Raw genomic sequence first — 18265 nt, 5'->3', positions numbered from 1 at the left:
CCTCTGGCACCCACGCATCCTCTGCCGGGGGCATCCTGTACTGAAGGCTGTTGGAGCCTCCCTGGACCCTGCCTCCCAGCTGCCAGGAGCAGCGCAGCACCGACTGCGACCACCAGGAACGCCTCCAGACACGGCTTCCTCCTGCTCCCCGACAGCCACGCCCTTCGTGATGGGTGATTAGGAAATAAGACACACAAGTCGAAAACGAGGTACAGATGTCATTAGGGTGAACCACACTCACTTTCTCTTACCAGGCGCTGGAAGCCGAGGTACAAAGGGAAAGAAACCCTATGACACATGATATCATAGCAGGAACTGAGGCAAAAGATCAGGCACCCACTGGAGTGAGCAGTGTGTCAGGAGCCAGAGTCTAAAGGGTATCAATGAGTCTGACCCCACAAAGGGACAGCTGAATGAATGTCACAACTCCCTTAGGCTGATTAAACCTCTTGTTACAGTAAACAAAGATGTATATGATTGAAAAAAAAAATCTGTTCCAAAACCCCAACGGGTAGAACAAAAACGTGTTCAGTTTCCCAGTGCTTCCCCCCTCGCACCCCCTCTCCTCCGTGATCGATACTTTCTCTCTGTTCATTCTAGTAGAGAATGGAAGACTTGACTCTAAGGTTACTGTGGATTATTATCACTATTATTTGTTTATTATTATTATTTTTGGTTGAGCTGGGTCTTTATTGTTGCTCACCAGCTTTTTCTAGCTGTGGTGAGTGGGGGCTACTCCTTGTTGCGGGGAGCGGGTTTTCCATTGCAGGGGCTTCTCTGGTTTAGTAGCACACGCTCTAGGCACAGGGGCTTCGGTAGTTGGGGTGCATGGGGTGAGTTGCTCTTCGGCATGTGGAATATTCCCTAACCAGGGATTGAACCCGTATCCTCTGTACCACCAGGGAAGGCCCCTTCAACTATTTATATTTAAAACATTATCTGATTAAATATAGAAATAAATAGTTAAGATCTAGGGTGCCTCAGTCACCAGTGTTAGAACCTGTGTATGAAATGTCATTAGCACTCTGTATCAGTGCCACCTCCAACAAACACAGACAATTATTTCAGGGGAAATATGCAAAGCTATGAGCAGAGTTTGAAGGCATGTTGAATTTTCTTGCTCTTTAATCCCCGAAACACAAGGAAGAGGGACATGGCAGAGGCCCCAGTTTGCTAAATAACCTCAAAGTTTGCCTAGAGCCAAAGTAGTTCTTAGAATGTTGGCAAATGCAGGCCTAGATAGCTCCAGGCTGGCATGACATGAAAGGGATCTCAAACATACTTATACACACACTCATTATAATGCAACCAAAAATGGTTTTATTGCTCTGAACACAATAGAGCAAAAGTTGGCCAAATTCCTAAGGTTAAAAATATGGAGGTCTGAACCCTCCTTTACCCTTTTATCTACTACCTTCCTTCAAAATACAGAGCTCCAAAGCAGAAAAGAATCTGACTTTTTTTTTGTTCCAACTCTGGTCTGGTATCCTCATCACTCTAATTTTTCCAATACTCTCCTTTTGCCTTCTATGGGAACCAGGAAAATCAATAAGAGACAAAAAAATCAGAGGAGATCATAAGAGAATTTGTGCTGAGCGAGAAGCAAAGTGATCTTTAAACAACCTTATCTAAGTGTACAGGAACCAAATGATAAGGGGGGTCGGTCTTCTGAGGAGGGTCACAGGCGACAACGAAGAACTTGTATTGGGCGTCGTCATGGTAGCGGCAGTCAGGATACCTTCCCGCAATTAAATTGCACTGAGTCAGGTTGACAGGCTTTGGACTCTGGTGACAGTTGTGCCGGCCATTCTTACAGATGATGTTGGGCAAATTACAGACAGCAGTCACATCCTGGAAGAAGTTGTGCAGAAAGGTGTTTTCAGGTTTACAATGCCGAGTGTAGTTATTGACACCACTCATTGCTGTGTTGCATTGGAGAAGCCTTGGCTGTATGTGCTGAATTTCAAACCAGCGAGCCTTGGTGAGACCTTTTGGCACAGCACAAAGTGGGCACACTGACCACCACATTCCCAGCAGCAATAAGAGGAGAGAAGAACATCCCAGAAGATGTGGCCCCATCTTTTCTGTGCAAGGAGAAAGAAAATAGATCGTAGCAGTAGAAACAATGAGAGAAATTATTGCTCATAACCATTCAGATTTTTACTCTGCCTTTTAAGATTTCATAGCTCTTGTTTGTTTTTTTTTTTTATAACCATCTTCTTTTTCACTTGAGTCTCACAATTTTGAAGAAACTAAAGCCCAGTGAGGAGGAATTTGAGGTAAGACAACTTTTACTCTGGTAGATCTTGTTCTCTTTGACCTGCCCTTGTGTGTTTGATGCTGCCCATGTCAGAAACCTTGTCTCTTCCCAGGACTTCCCTGGTGGCCCAGTAGCTAAGACTCTGAGCTCCCAGTGCAGGGGGCCCAGGTTCAATCCTTGGTCTGGAAACTAGATCCCACATGCCACAACTAAAGATCCAGCATGCCGCAATGAAGATCAAAGATCCTGCATGCGGCAACAAAGACGCAACGCAACCAAATACATAAATAATTTTTATAAAGGAAAAGAAACCTTTTCTCTTGCTTCCTGAAACATTTATGCTCCTTCTATTTGACCTGGATCTCCCAGTTATCTTCACTGCCCACTCTCTCCCCAGCTGTGGGGCTTACCAGGTCTCCACGATGGGGCTCCAGCAGCAGTAGTTAGTCCCAGGACCAGAAGCTTTTGTCAGTTGTTCTCCTCCCAGGCATGCTAGGTCTGCCTGCGTGGGGAAGGATTCTGAACCCTAAGAAAGAGAAACCTAGAGCTTGGAAGATGAATTTCTTGTGGATGAAACACTTAGATTTTCAAACCTGCTGTTTAAAATAGTATCAATTACACTGTAGACATAGGGAGAGTAAGCTTATTTTAAAAACAGTGAGACTCAAAACATGAGGAACTGATCACTTCCTGATATGAAATGGTGTTTCCTTCCTTACTTGAACTTCATTTTTTTTTTTATGATTTCAGTTCCTTAGGAGAAAATATACATGAAAATCTGATGTAATAACTGCCACATACTTGGTATGTGAATTTCAACAACAGACTTGAATGAATTATTCATTTATGTGTATGCTTTTTAGGCCAGCTACTGGGCTACTCTGATTCATAAGCTCATGATAGAGATAGGTTAATGGACTAATACATAATATATTAATAAATATAAGTAGCACTTACAGCTGTGATCAAGGTAACTGTCTGGAGACAGTAGAAAGGAGGTAATTTTGGAAGGCACAACACCTGCTCTGAGTTTCGAGGATTAATTAGAAGTTAGATAAAGAAGATTGCAAGGGCATCCCAAAGAGGAAACTGTGAGAAGAGACCCATACATATGATGCAGGGCACATTTAGGGTATTTGCTTGTTAAACCTTTTCGTACCTTTTCCTTGGGGCTGCAATATCCTTATTCAGAACCTATTGTCTCATAGAGGACTCACATAAATGTTTCCTACATGGACTCTTTGCCTTTAGTCTCTTTTGCTTCCAATCCATTCTACACATTACTTCCAGATTAACCTTTCTTGAACATAAATATAACAGTGAAACACTCTTGCCCAATACTTTTAATGGCTCAAATAATCTTCAGGGTAAAATTTAGTCTGTTTATAGCAAAGTTACAGGATACAAGGTTAATATACAAAAATTGATTGCTTTTTTATATACCAGCAATGAACAATTGGGATTTGAAACAAAGACACTAACATTTCCATTAACACCAAAGAAAAATGAAAGACTTAGGTGTAAATCTAGTAAAATATGCACAGGATCAATATGAAGAAAACTATAAAACTCTCCCTGGTGGCTCAGACGGTAAAGCATCTGCCTGCAATGTGGGAGACCCAGGTTCGATTCCTGGGTCGGGAAGATCCCCTGGAGAAGGAAATGGCAATCCACTCCAGCACTCTTGCCTGGAAAATCCCATGGACGGAGGAGCCTGATAGGCTACAATCCATGGGGCCGCAAAGAGTCGGAAATGACTGAGCGACTTCATTTCACTTCACTTCACTTCATAAAACTCTGATGAAATAAATCAAAAGAGGATATAAATAAATGGAGAGATATTCCATGTCCATACTGAAAGAAATCAGAACATGTCATCCCCAAATACGGCTCTTTGACATAAAAATTATTTTGCATTGAAGGCAATTAAGAATCATGAAGTGCAAAACAAGCTTCCCCCTTTCTGTCCAAAGGCAGAAAATAAATTTTCCTTTTACTGGAGAGAGACTGCCATCATCCCAGTGAGGACACCAGTGGAACCTGCAAATGAATCTCAAAAACTATCTTTTTAGTTACTTCTTCACCATTTACTATCCAGTGATAGTATGGTGAAGGGGTATACTATCTCTGGTCCCTGGTATACTATCCAGAGACCAAACCCCTTTGTCCTGTCAATTCTTTACAGAGGTATTGTTTCTTTGTCCAAAGGGTATAAAAGCTTCCTGCTGTGTTCACTTATTTGGATTTTCATTTTCTTGTGAATGATCCCATGAGCATGTGAATATTTAATAAAATTTGTATGCTTTTCTTCTATTGGTCTTTGTCAGCTGAATTTTCAGACCCAGCCAAGGAACCTAAGCGTGCTAAGGAAAACTTTCTTCCCGTACAATGACATTATGCACTTGCCAAAAATGTGTACAGCAAGAACAAATCCTAGTGTAAATTGTGGACTTCAGTCAATAATAATGTATTTTTTAAAAAATAATTTTATTTATTTATTTGCTGCATCTGGTCTTAGTTGCATCATGTGAACTGTTTTGTTGTACATACAGACTTTCTAGTTGTCGCGTGTGGGTTCTGTAGTTGCTGCGCCCAGACTCTGGAGTGCCCAGGCTCAGGTGTAGGCTTGGTTGCTCAGTGGTATGTGGGATCTCAGTTCCTGGACCAGGGATTGAACCTGGGTCCACTGCATGACAAGGTGGATTCTTAATCACTAGGTCATCAAGGAAGTCCCAGTATTAATGTATTAATACGATTCATCAATTGTTACATAAGCACTACAGTAAAATAAAATGTTAATAATTTTAACATTTGTGAGAAATATCTTTTCCTTCTACGCTTCTAAATTCTCACCTGGGGTCCCTGTAACAAAAGACAGATTAATAAGATAAAAGCATACAAATTTATTTAGTATAAGGAACATAGGGAGACTTCTAAGGAAATGAAGACCCTAAGAAGTGATTAAACCTAAGCATTTTAATGGTAGGTTTGACAAAAAGGGGGAAGACATGGATAGATGTGAAAGAAAAGAGGTACAAGCTAAGTGTAGTAAGAAAGGAGAAACTTCCAAGACCTATCCATCTAGATCAGAGATAAAGATGCTCTTTTCCCCTTAGGCATAGGGAGGGCTCCTCTCACATGAAGATTTCATGATCTGCTTCAGAAGGTCAGAAAATCCTTCCTGCATTATCTTCCATCTCTCAAATTCCTTCAGCTTGAAATATTCCATAAGCTATTGTGTGCACGCCCAGTCATGTCTGACTCTTTGTGACCCTATAAACTGTAGTCCACCAGGCTCCTCTGTCCATGGAATTTCCCAGGCAAGAATATTAGAGTGGGTGCCTTTTCCTCTTCCAGGGATCTTCCCCACCTGGGAACAGAATCTGCGTCTCCTACGTCTCCTTCAGTGGCAGGCATATTCTTTACCACTGCACACCTGGGAAGCCCTTAATATGCCAGGGTGCCATATTCAGTAGTGACATGTCCTGAATCTCATCAGATGCTCCCTGTGCAGGAAATGGACCCCGGTGATTGGCTGGGCCCTTCTGCTGGCCCTAAAATTCTAAAGCAAGTTCAGGGCATCTGATAGGGTCTCTGTTATCTATGTTTTCTCCATACCCATGCCTCACTGAGAAGGGATTAGGTCCATGGCCTGTTATTTTGTATATTCTATTCTCTAGACCTTTATTTGATTGCTGACTGCAAAAGTAACAGTCTCGAAGCCCTGTCCTAAAATAACAGATCAGTCTTCAATCTAATAGTTACTTATTATAACAATTATCAACCATATTCAGACCTTCAGAACGCTCCTTCTTTCATGGTTGCTGATGTATTTCTGTGTCAGGCATCCAGCCAGTGATGGCCAGAACAACGAGTCAGAGGCTGATGCTAGGTGATGAGTTCCAGGTTCCTTTGTGAGGTTTAGTTTTATTGTTTCTGTGGAATTGAATTCCTGACACTCGAGATGGCCTTCAACTCTTAGCTCATTGGTCAATTTGGGCATATGATACAGTTTCTTCTTTGGCCTATTGCTGTATCAGACTATTTCTTATGACGTCCTTCTTTCTTTTCACATCAGTCATAACGATCTCTACACATTTTCTAAACAAGATGTTTGCTCCTTGGAAGGAAAGCTATGACAAACTTGATATATTAAAAAGCAAAGATATCACTTTGCCCACAGAGGGCCATATAGTCAAAGCTATGGTTTTTCCAGTAGTTATAATATGGATGTGAAAGTTGGACCATAAAAAAGGTTGAGTACCAAAGAATGGAATCTTTTGAGTTGTGGTGCTGGAGAAGACTCTTGGGAGTCCTTTGGACAGCAAGAAGATCAAACCAGTCAATTCTAAAGGAAATTAGCCCTGAATATTCATTGGAAGGACTGATGATGAAGCTGCAGCTCCAATACTTTGGCCACCTGATACAAAGAGCTGACTCATTAGACAAGACCTTATTGCTAGGAAAGATTGAAGGCAGGAGGAGAAGGGGACGATGAGACAGTTGGATGGCATCACCAACTCAATGGACATGAACTTGGGCAAACTTGGGAGATACTGAAGGACAGGGAAGCCTGACACCCTGCAGTCCATGGTGTCTCAAAGAGTTGGATACAACTTAGCAACTGAATAACAACAATAACAGAAGAGAAAGTTGTCCAAGACTTGGAAATGGACAAAAGAGATCACTGGGAGTCTTTTCATTTAGCACCAGGATTTGTCTAGCAGACCCACAGTGGGTGAACAGACACTGTGAAGGTGTATACCTTTGATTTGCAGAACAGACATAAACTTATAAAATGATAACAGTGCATCATTCCTGTTCATGGTGACGCAAATGAATTTTATCCAGCAAAGAATATACATTTCTGTAAACTAAAGTCACATTTGAACTGGTTTTTGATTGTTACTGACTTCCTTATTGCTGATGAGTTTAATAAATTGGGTTTATTTATGAGCTTATTCAATGACATGAATTTATTATTTAGACTTTCTTGATAGCCACAATTTTAACTTTTAAAAAAATTATTCACACTTCACAGTTTTACAGGTGTTACTTCTTTTTCCTGGAACATCCTTTCCAACCTAGTCTGCTTGGTTGCTTACCCATCTTTCTAGACTGTGCTCAAATATCCTCTCCTCCAAACTTTCCTCTCTCCAGGCGCAGAACTCTTCCAGCCCTAATTGTTCAGACTCTATTAGCACTGATTAGATTCTATTTTCATTGTTAAATTATGTTATAATTATACCAAAGTATAATTGAAGTGTAAATTCAGTTAGAAAACATCAAATTTGCTGTCTTGCTCTTCTGCTCTTTGCTCCGGGTCTTCAAAGCAGGGTGGCTTTTGCTAACCACACATTTACTTAATAGCTTTCCCTCATTCCTTCTAATTGAGTTAGAATTTCTCTGTGAAGCAAATTGACTTCTAGCTTTGGGCTTGTAGCTGCTCGTAAAGTTATGTGGGGGGAAATAAGAATACCTGCCTCCCATTTCTCAAATGGAAATTTGGGATTTTTGATGAGTGTCTTAAGATACTTTATTGCTAGGATTCTTCAATATTTGAGGGGAGGATTTGAGGATTATAAAATGCAAAAAGTTCATGAAAGCAAGAAGGGATAGAAATTTTCTCAGAATGCAGAACAAAGGGTGAAGATGTCACAGCAAGCCATCTTTCCCTTTTCCCATCTCATACCTGCTCACCATCAGCAGTATGGATGTGAACTAGAGTGTTTTGTTGGATCAGAAATAAATTTTTATAAGAGTGTTTATGGGATTATTATAATTTTGATGTGTGTAATATCTTGTGAAAATATCTGTCTTTGAACAAGACCATTGAATAATAACTTTGTCCCAGAAAATGCTGACTCCTAAAATATGGGCTATCCCTTGTGACAGACAAAATCTGAAATTTTTCCAGTTAGAGTATCTTTAACATAAATTACTTTGGGACCACTAACCCTACTTTGTAAAATGAGTTTTGAGTAGATTAATAGCATCTTTGATAGTTATGTGCATGTGTGTAGTAATTATATCACAGCCGCTAGACCAATGACTGTAAATGTCTCTGAGAATTTGATGAAAGCCATTGATTTGCTGTCTCCAAATGGAAACATACCAAGAAGAATCCATATAATTTCAGTGGGTTTGTTACTAGGAAGAGCCAGTTTTTGCTCCATGTTGGATCTGCTTCTTCCATTTTAACCTTTGCTTTTTGCTGCTTTTGTTATTATAATCATACTTAATGGTCTGCTCTTCTGCTTGACTATTCACAGAGAGACAATCTGACCCTGTCCACCTGTGACTGGCAGAAAAGAAATTAACACTTACCCACCCTGAAGCTGGCCATTCCCGGAAACATTTGTGAGACTTATGACCTTTTTACTTTACTTCCTCACCTTCTCCACACCTCTCTGTTCTATAAAAGAACCAGATATCCCCCCAACAAGACGGTTATTTTGAGACATTAGTTGGCCATCTTCTCATCCAGCTTGCCTTCTGAATAAAGTCGTATTCCTTGCCTCAACACCTCATCTCTGATTCTTTGGCCTATTGTGCAGCAAGCAGATAGACCTTGGACTTGGGAACATGGTTCATGGACTTCTTTAAGTCCCCAGGTTGTAAGAAGCTGTTCTAGAGAACTTGACTCCCTTGACTGCATGGAAGCTGGCTTTTCCACCTTCTACCATAATTGCTTAGCACAGCATTTATCACACAGTAGGCATTCTATAAATGCTATTGAATAGATGAATACATGAATGAATGAATAAAATATGAGAAAAATTTCAACCATATAAAGCAGCATATGCTAAATGCCAAATGTATGATGTAAATAGGTTAAGAGGAAGAGGTCGTCACGGATTGGAGCCTAGCAGCTTCTCAGTGGCCATGAACTGAACTGGGACATGAACATAGGGCAGATCGTCACCAAGTGGCAGGAAGTGAGAACAAAGTTTCAGTGGCTGGAATGTGTACGGCATATTCCTGGAACTGTAAGTGGCTACATATGACTACTACTAAGAGAACAAGTGAAGTGAGTGGTATCAGATGAGCCTAGAAAGGTGGGCACAGGTCAGATTATGAAGACTGTGTGCTTGAAACTGAGTAAGACCTTGCAGAATCCTCCGGGTACAGAAGTCTTTCCGTTTCTTGTTTGCAGAACTTCCCCCTTTGCAAAGAGCAGATGCAGACAGTTACTAATTAGAGAAGTGGGGAAATGGAGAAATGAAGGAAAAGCAGTCAAGAAATAAGTTCCTGCACAGCAAGGGAAAGAGAATGCCTTAATAGAGAAAAAAAAGGAAGTTGGAGGGCTATAATAAACGAAGAGTCTATGGCTGTTCATTGGCAGAATCCTTACCAGGAAAGTCCTGACTAGACTCTGCTATGCTCACAGGGTGTGAGAGCTCCCTCTTCTGGTCTTCCAGTACTATTTAATTGAGATTCTGTGTGTGTGTGTGTGTGTGTGTGTGTGTGTGTGTGTCTGTGTCTGTGTCTGTGTGTCTGTGTGTGTGTGTCTGTGTGTGCACACTAAGTCGCTTCAGTTGGTCCAACTCTGTGCAATCCTACGGACCAACGCCTGCCAGGTTCCTCTGTCCATGGGATTCTCCAGGCAAAATACTGGAGTGGGTTGCCAAGCCCTCCTATACTGTTTATTAATTTTTTACAACTGTTAATAATTTCTTTTAAATTCATTTTCCTCCTATACTGTTTTGAACCATCATCATTTACCATTGTAATAAAAACAAATCTTAAAGAATTTTAAAAGTGAGGTATTTGTGAAAAATTATTGTAGGAGAGCTGAAAAGACCATCCTAAAGTATGACTCTAGGAAACCAGAATAGACCAGTACATTTTAAAGCAGTATTTATCAAGTAAGAAAAACAACATGTTTCCCACATGTAAATTGATCATTGATGAAGACCTATCACCCCCAGAAAACTGAATTCGCCTCTTGGCGGATGTCAGGTGAGTGTAATCTCCTCAGTTCTGTCTTGTCACAACAAAAATTTGTAGCGACGGGCGTTAAAGCCCTCAGCGTGTCACAGCTCTCAGACAGACCATGGTACAGCTCTCAGCTCTAGGATAGATGGTGTTATAGCCCTCGGAGAGATCAGTGTTACCGCTCTGTGTTTTATTTAGAACACAGTTTCATTTAGAAAATAAAAGGAAAATACATCCTCGAGGCATGAGGGCATGCCGACCCAAAGACACGAAGAGAGAGCCCCGGCCCTCCGGCTCCACTTTTTACATGTTTTATATGTAAGTTGGGCTAGCCAGGCTGCTGTTTGTTCTACCTGAGGTCCTCACTCCCATCCTCGGACCTTCCTTTGTTCCATTTTCACAAGCTTTTCCCTTCCTTGTATTTTAGCCACCGCCATTCTGGACTCCTGTTTCCCGTTCTAATGACCTAACATGGATGTCAAGCCAAAGGCAAAGATCAGGAGCAGGAAAGATTTATTACTTGCAGCAAGGAGCCTGGTGGGCTACAGTCCATAGGGTAGTAAAGAGTTGGACACAACTGAAGCAACTTAGCACGCACACAGCAAGTTAGGAGCACACCAGAGATTTTTCCCAAAGCAGTCTCCGCAAACAGCAAAAAAGGGGAAGTTTTAAGCTAAGGGTACTTGCATATTATGAAGCGGCTTGAGCAGAGAATTCGGTGTAGAACTGGGGAAATGTTGACAGAGTCCAAGCTTTAGTTGACTGAAATCAGGAGGGTCCACAGCATCTTTCTGTCCTGCATCTGGAACTCAGCTTTATCAGATTGTTATGTTTGTCCTTTGAAGAGGAACTGAGACACTGTTTTATTGCTGAACAATTACTTCTTGACTGCTTTCCCTTTGATCCCTTACTTCCCTTAAGATCTTGTGGCCAGGTCTAGACAACAAAATGCCTATGGCTAAAATGGCTTCTCTTATGTTAAGAAAGCCCTTCCTAGTTCTCTTTCTCTGGGGACTCCCTATCCTATCTGCTTATAGAACTACTGTTTAATACTAATCTCTTGTGAGTTTGGTTGGTAAAGTTCTTTATCTCCCAGGGTTCTGCTCATTCCCAAGTACACTGAAAAAACTGCAAAGCTGAGGAGCTATTTGGAACATGATGACCCATCTAGATTCATTGGCCACTCACTGAGGCCGGAGTTCTAGAAAGGTGTTGTTGAGAGGAAAATTTGTTTCCTTTTTCCCTTGTAACTTAACTGGTACAATAATTATATTATATGAGATATCAAGAGGAGAACAAACAAATGTTTAATAACACGTATAGTACATAGCAGAGACCCGGAAAGCTGAGTAACTCACCAAGATGGCTTAAACACCATCTTTAGCTAAAGACAAAAGGAGATGTTGAGGGTGAGGAATCTATGGAAGATGATCAATAAAAACACAGTAAACAAGGATAAGGTTGCTTATTATTGCCTTCTCCGTCAGTAAGTTTCTAGAATATGAGTCACCCCCACCCACCTTCCTGGTACAGCAGGAAGACACTCTTACAAATGGAGATTTCCCTTTTACCTGTAATTGTCTCTTGTGTGCATTCTAAGTTGCTTCAGTTGTGTCTGACTCTCTGCAACCCTATGGACCATAGTCCACCCGGCTCCTCTGTCCATGGGATTCTCCAGGCTAGAATACTGGAGTGGGTTACCATACCCTCCTCCAGGGGACCTTCCTGACCCAGGGATCGAACCCATGTCTCTTCTGTTTCCTGCATTGGCAGGCGGGTCTTTTACCACTAGCTCCACCTAGGAAGCCCAAATGTCTCCTACAGAAGAGTTATAAAAGTAACTTCTATTTGGTTTTCAGAATGTCTCTCATATCTGCTGATTCTTCAAAAATAACCAGGCTAAAATGACCCCTATGCCAAAGAGGCGTATTTCAGGGTGGACAATTCTGCTTCCTTACTGTGTGCAAACTAATTTAAAATATCAGCTAATTTAAAATTTTTATATTATAGTTGTTCTGTCACTCAGTCATGTCCAGCTCTTTGTGACCCCATGGACTGCAGCACTCCAGGCTTCCCTGTCCTTCACCATCTCCCAGAGCTTGCTCAAACTCATGTCCGTTGAGTCAGTGATGCCATCCAACCATCTCATCCTCAGTCATCCCCTTCTCCTCCTGCCTTCAATCTTTCTCAGCATCAGGGTCTTTCCTAATGAGATGGCTCTTCACATCAGGTGGCCAAAGTATTGGAGCTGCAGCTGCAGCATCAGTACTTCTAATGAATATTCAGAGTTGATTTCCTTTAGAATTGACTGGTTTGAACTTCTTGTAGTCCAAGGGACTTTCAAGAGTTTTCTCCAACACCACAGTTTAAAAGCATCAATTCTTCAGCATTCAGCCTTCTTTGTGGTTCAACTCTCACATTCATATGCGCCTACTAGAAAAACTATAGCTTTAACTAGACAGACCTTTGCCAGCAAAGTAATGTCTCTGCTTTTTAATACGCTGTCTAGGTTTGTCAAGGTATAAAACGTTTATACCTTGGTCTTTTTTCTAGTTGTTTCAAGGTTTGAGTCATTTGTTGATGCTGGAGACTGAATAATAGTGTTTAGTATTTCTCCTTCACATACCTGCCCTGGGCAGAATTATATGACATGAACATCTCTCTTACCCTGTGTCTCTGTCCCCTATTTAGCAAACAGAACTACCATGGACATTACTTACTTCTGTCTTCAACATTTCCTTCTCCCATATACTTCCTCTTTCCTTCAACAGAGTGTAAGTCTTAAGTCTCACTCTTGAACAGAGTTTCATTTTAAAGTCCTCTAACCTTACAATGGCAACCCACTCCAGTGTTCTTGCCTGGACAGTCCCAGGGACGGCGGAGCCTCGTGGGCTACCGTCTATGGGGTCGCACAGAGTCGGACACGACTGAAGTGACTTAGCAGCAGCAGAGAGAGCAGACAATTGCTGGGCACTTGTCATGTTTGTTTTCTCAAAGTTAAAATACCAATCAAAGGATGAGGATGGAAGAAAATCATTGTTGACTGAGCACCTGCTATGTGCCAGGAACATGCTACTTATTTTATACCTAATCAGCTTCGGCTACACCCACCAATCTGCGTGGAACTCAACATGTCCCCACCATTAATGCCTAGGTCATGTCTTATCCCCTACTTAGAGCATAAATAGTTATACATTCATCACACACAGAAACCTATTACACACAGTAGACACACACATATACTTTAAACCTATAAACGGTACAAATCACATTAAAGCATAAGCTATATAACACACACTTAGAACACCTGTACTAATCACACAACACATACTCTGTATACATGAATACATGTCATACACATTGGAATGATATAATTTATTTAGGTATGGAAGATCATTCAGTTTGCAAAGGTATAAGGAGAATCAATATCAGGAAAATTCCTGGGATAGTAAAAACAGAGACTCCATATGTGCAGAATCTTAAAAAAAAAAAAAAAAGAAGAAGAAGAAGAAAATTAGATAGATGAGAGCTGAAGGGTATTCCAGACAGAGAAACAACACAGGCAGTTATGAGAGCAAGAAACCGTGTGAAAAATGCTAAGTAGTTGAAAAATGTTGGCCCATAAATTTAAGGGCTCTTGATGTAGGCGGGGCCACCACTTGGGAGCACTGAACACTGAAAGCTGTGGGTGTGGGTGGACTTTCTAGTTGCTGATATCCTTTAATAACCGCATGTCCTCTATGCCGTCAACAAACCCATCCATGCTGCAATGGAATTCAATGTAGCTGTAGCTCTTGTAATCTTTGTAATTGCCTTTGCTGTTCTTCCGGATGCACTTGAGTACCTCGAAGGGATATGGGGCCCATATATATACATTTCTGTAGCTGTCTCTCCAGTTCCTCAGGCATATACGCTCAATTTTATGCCATAAGATATAGATGAAGATGTGATAGTTCTTGTCTTTTGGAATGCCTCTTTCCCTCATCAGATCATTGCATTTGTACTTGCTGAATTCCCAATTTGTGCTCAGGTGGTGCTGTTTCATAAATTCCCTCCAGGAAAGGTTCTGGCTGTGTACAAGGAGCCCACATAGAGGAAACAGCAGAGCCAACAGAGAGCCTAGGACCTTTAGAGTGGGTGCCATTTCAGTCACCAGGACCACCTGTGGATCCACAGGGAAGAGAGAGGAAAGCGTTATCTCACCACTGCCCTAAGAGCTGAGCTCCACCTTAAAATTCCTTTCTCTGTCAGTGTAGGCTGCTGCTAAGTCGCTTCAGTCGTGTCCGACTCTGTGCGACCCCATAGAGGTCAGCCCACCAGGCTCCGCTGTCCCTGGGATTGTCCAGGCAAGAACACTGGAGTGGGTTGCCATTTCCTTCTCCAATGTGTGGAAGTGAAAAGTGAAAGTGAAGTCGCTTAGTCGTGTCCAACCCTCAGCGACCCCATGGACTGCACCTGGACCCAATTTTACCATTTGGTTTCCAGGCTGGAAGATAAGTCTCATTAGATAATAAAGTTTACAAGAAATGACAATATGCTACAGCCTGTCTGAGACAAGAGCAAAGTTGTAAAAAATTAATGAAGTTTATTTTGACACTTCCAAATACCTCTTGTCTGCCCTCTCTTCTACCTGAACTAAGGAACTTATTTCCCTTTACCTAACTGTTTTGCATCCAGATCAATTCATAGAGGAGTGTATATCCTTAAGAAAACGGGATTTTAAGCTTTATGTTTGTGAATTGCAAAAGGTTGTCACCTTTAAAGGGTATGCAGAAGATGAATAGAGACTTGGGAGATATTTTCTCAGCAGGAGGCTTTGGTTCCCTGAAATCCTAGGCTGCAGCTACACTGACTCTGAAAGATGTTGCTTCCAGGATCTTGTCTTCCTTATGACACTTCCCCAAAGCTTGTGAAACAGGCTATCACTCCTGACTACACACACCCCTTCTCAGAAGACATTTCCCTAATTATTGTCATTATAAATGATCTTGATCTGTTGTTAAGAACGTCATCACTGAGCTCCAATTTTGAAATATTGTTCTAATGAATCAGGTACCAAGATTGAAATTGCCCTCACAAGAGCTACTCTGTTCAAAATTAGGGCAGAGAGTTGCTTGAAAAAGTCTCCCCCTTAAACTAGCTCTCTGCCCTCATTTACCATGAGGACTATACCTGGCCCTGTGGAATGTCTATCCTAGTTCCCAACTCTGAGCATGATGCCCCAAAATGGGACTAATCATCCGTCCCTCAGACTTGTGAGAGTCTATGAGATACATGCATTGAGAGCATTTGTGAGAATGTCAAGCGCTACATCAAACACACCATAAGGGATAGGTGCCTTCTCTTTTGTGATACCCTATCCCTGGCTCAAAAGGCCTAAATAGGATGAGAAGACCAGGATTCAAGCTGCTTCAGTGTATAGTTAGCCCTCTGTATCCACCTGTTCTGCACCCAGGGATTCAATAAACCACAACCATAAATTAAAAATATATACAGAAAAAAAATCCTGAAAGTTCTAAAAAGTAACACTTGAATTTGCTTTGTGCTGCCAGCTAATTCCATAGCATTTATATTGTATTTACAGCTATTTACATAAAATTTAAATTGTATTAGGTATGATAAGTAATGTAGAGATGATTAAAATATATAGATTAAATGCAAATGCTATGCCATTTTATATAAGGGACTTGATGCCTGGATTTTGGGACCCTGGGCATGGGGGTCCTGGACCAATACTCCATAGATATCAAGAGACAATGATATTATGCTCAGGAAGATTGAGGAGGAGCGGGATGGGTAGAAGAGTGGGGAGAGGCTCTAAGAATTGTATCAGTGAGATTAATACGGAATTGAATTCAGGTCGTTGGTACTTACAAGTCGGATCACTGTCTGTTCTTAATCCCACCTTCTTAATTTCCCCTTCCAGCATACCCGGGCCTTTCCCTCTAAGCATCCTCAGCACCAGCCCTTCTAACCATAACTCACCCTATTTAGATCCAACACTCCTGTCACTGGTCGAAGTGGGGATCAGTTTATGGATCTGAAGAGCAGAGAGTGTGTGTCTTTCCCCTTTCCTTAGAGCCAAGAAGTCCCAAAAGTGAAGGAAGGATGGAAGGAATAGCAGTGGGAGGTACTGCACGCCGACTGCTTGGCAGTAGTTGTGGGGAGGGGATAAGACAGACTTCCCATGAGAACCAGTTCCTGCATCTTCTCATCTAGCACACTTGGGTTCACTCTGAGAATAGCCTGGAGCAAATGAGTCAAACTTCAAAGACTGACCTGTGGGCATTAAGAACTTATAAGGCTCTGGATAACCCCAGAGGGGGATTATCAGGAGACAACCAGAGATTCGGCTCCTAAACTGGTTTCCCAACAAAATTCTAGGAGAAATTCCCTGGATGCTTATATTCCAGGGGAATTTAAGTGAGGGAAACTACACCTGAAATTGTAAACTTCTGGACTTTCATTGAGAATTGAAAAGTGTCTAGTCAAAGGCACATTTTGCAGATAAAGTGAGATCCTCAAATGTGTTTTCTATTAATATTTTTCTTCAAGGGCTGTTTCTAGCTAAGTCTCCTTGGCTGAATTTCTCACTGGGCCACCTTGTTATCAGAGTATCACGAAGTGTAGCAGAATATAACCCCCAAAGTATGCCTCTGAGGGGAGTAACATTTGCCTCCCCAAAATATGTCTCTTTTGCAGGTGGATTATTTTGAGCTGGAAACAATCAAGGTCCAACAGATTTTGAAAGAACATTTGACCTTCTTCCTAACTACCTAAAAGAGTTATGGACAAAGAATATCACCTACCATTCCAGGAAACAAAGGATGTTGAGGCCATCAAGCCAGCAGTCATTGCAGTAGTTGAATTCAGGATGGAGATAAACAGGCCTAGATAGTTAAGGTGTATATCAGGGAAAGATTTTGGTGAGTCTAGACTGTTGCATCTTTCTGTACAGGGAAAGTGCTAAATTTGTTAAACTTGAGTTGCCTGGTTTTTCTTTAGTTAACGGTAATCTCTTGATGTTCCAACTAGTTGTGGCTTTTTTGAGGAAAAGTTCCTATATATCCTGGTTCTTCCCTTACTTCTTCAAAACAGTCCCTCAGAGCTGAGAGGCCGTCTCCCAAGCTTAAGTCCTCAGTAAATCCACTGAATAAAACATAATTCTCAACTTTTAGATTGTGAATTTTTTTCAGTCAACACAATGTAGAGGACTTATTTCAGGAAGAGAGCTATCACCATGGATAATTACAGTATAATATGAACTAGATGTGTAGACAGGGAGGTCTGTTAAAGTCTGTTAATTTTTTTCTCTGTTCCCATGGTCTCTGCAAGGCTTAACAAATATTTATTGACCAAATGTTTGCTCCTTTCAAATTCTGCTGAATTGCTCCCTTCCCTTTGTAGTCCCCAAATACTATCCCCAACTTTTGCCTCTAGCTAAAAATGCTATTTGAGGTAGCAGCTTGGTCCATTTGTCAATTTTTACTCATCTTTCCTGGGTACCTCCTATGCATATGGGAAATATCCATGTTGTTAAGCTTCTGTTTGTTTTTTGTTAAAAAAAATTAATAAATAGAAATCTCATTTAAATGGAGTCAGGAGACCAGAAGGGGAAGCTTTCACACTCTACAAGGATAGCAGAGCCAATGGGAAGAAGAAAGATTGCCTCTTCTGGCTCAGATCTTAAGAGACTGTTGCGATTCGGCCAAAGAAAAGTCACATGCTCTTTGCTTACTGTAGCCCTCTCAACTTCCTTTTCCCCTCTATAAAAGAGTTCTCCTCTCCATTTTTGCTGAGGATTTGCATGTGGCTTACCATGGTTGCTTACCCAAACTTGCAATTCTTTGCTGATCCCCAATAAACTTTTTTTTTTTTTTTTTTTTTTTTTGCTGGAAAAAAGCCTGGTGGTCTGATTGTCTTAGGGCAACACTTGCCCTTGTTAATTTATTTTTTATTACAGAGGGAACACAGACGGAACATAGAAGGTAGAGGAAAAATGATTTTTCTTGTCCTAGAGTTAGAATATTTAGTTATATCCAGAACTTACCTTCAAAACTTGTTAGC

At 41.2% G+C, this 18265-nt stretch overlaps 2 protein-coding genes across 4 annotated transcripts in view; both read right to left on the bottom strand.

Moving 5' to 3' along the window:
• Positions 1298-18265, bottom strand: part of RNASE6 (ribonuclease A family member k6) — a 37869-nt gene continuing 20901 nt past the window's right edge. The window contains exons 1-3 of one of the 3 annotated variants that reach the window (XM_013966940.2): positions 16184-16206; positions 2671-2786; positions 1298-2084 (exon numbers count right to left, since the gene is read on the bottom strand). In XM_013966940.2, coding sequence (XP_013822394.1) covers positions 1615-2079 — 465 coding nt within the window. In that variant the 5' untranslated portion in view covers positions 2080-2084; positions 2671-2786; positions 16184-16206 and the 3' untranslated portion in view covers positions 1298-1614. Of the gene's footprint in view, positions 2085-2670; positions 2953-16183; positions 16207-18265 lie in introns of those variants that run through there. The other 2 variants (XM_005685395.3, XM_018054515.1) reach the window with 2 other exon arrangements.
• Positions 13900-14342, bottom strand: EDDM3B (epididymal protein 3B). The gene has a single exon (XM_018054517.1). The coding sequence runs from the start codon at positions 14340-14342 to the stop codon at positions 13902-13904; it is 441 nt and encodes a 146-aa protein (XP_017910006.1). The 3' UTR covers positions 13900-13901.

Source organism: Capra hircus, chromosome 10 (assembly GCF_001704415.2).
Source record: "Capra hircus breed San Clemente chromosome 10, ASM170441v1, whole genome shotgun sequence".
Taxonomy (NCBI): domain Eukaryota; kingdom Metazoa; phylum Chordata; class Mammalia; order Artiodactyla; family Bovidae; genus Capra; species Capra hircus.
The sequence above is the reverse complement of the archived record's forward strand: the minus strand, read 5'-3'. Positions and strand labels throughout refer to the sequence as shown.

Coding starts and splice junctions, on each gene's coding strand:
- EDDM3B (XM_018054517.1), bottom strand. CDS start 14,342: ATGGCACCCACTCTAAAGGTCCTAGGCTCTCTGTTGGCTCTGCTGTTT.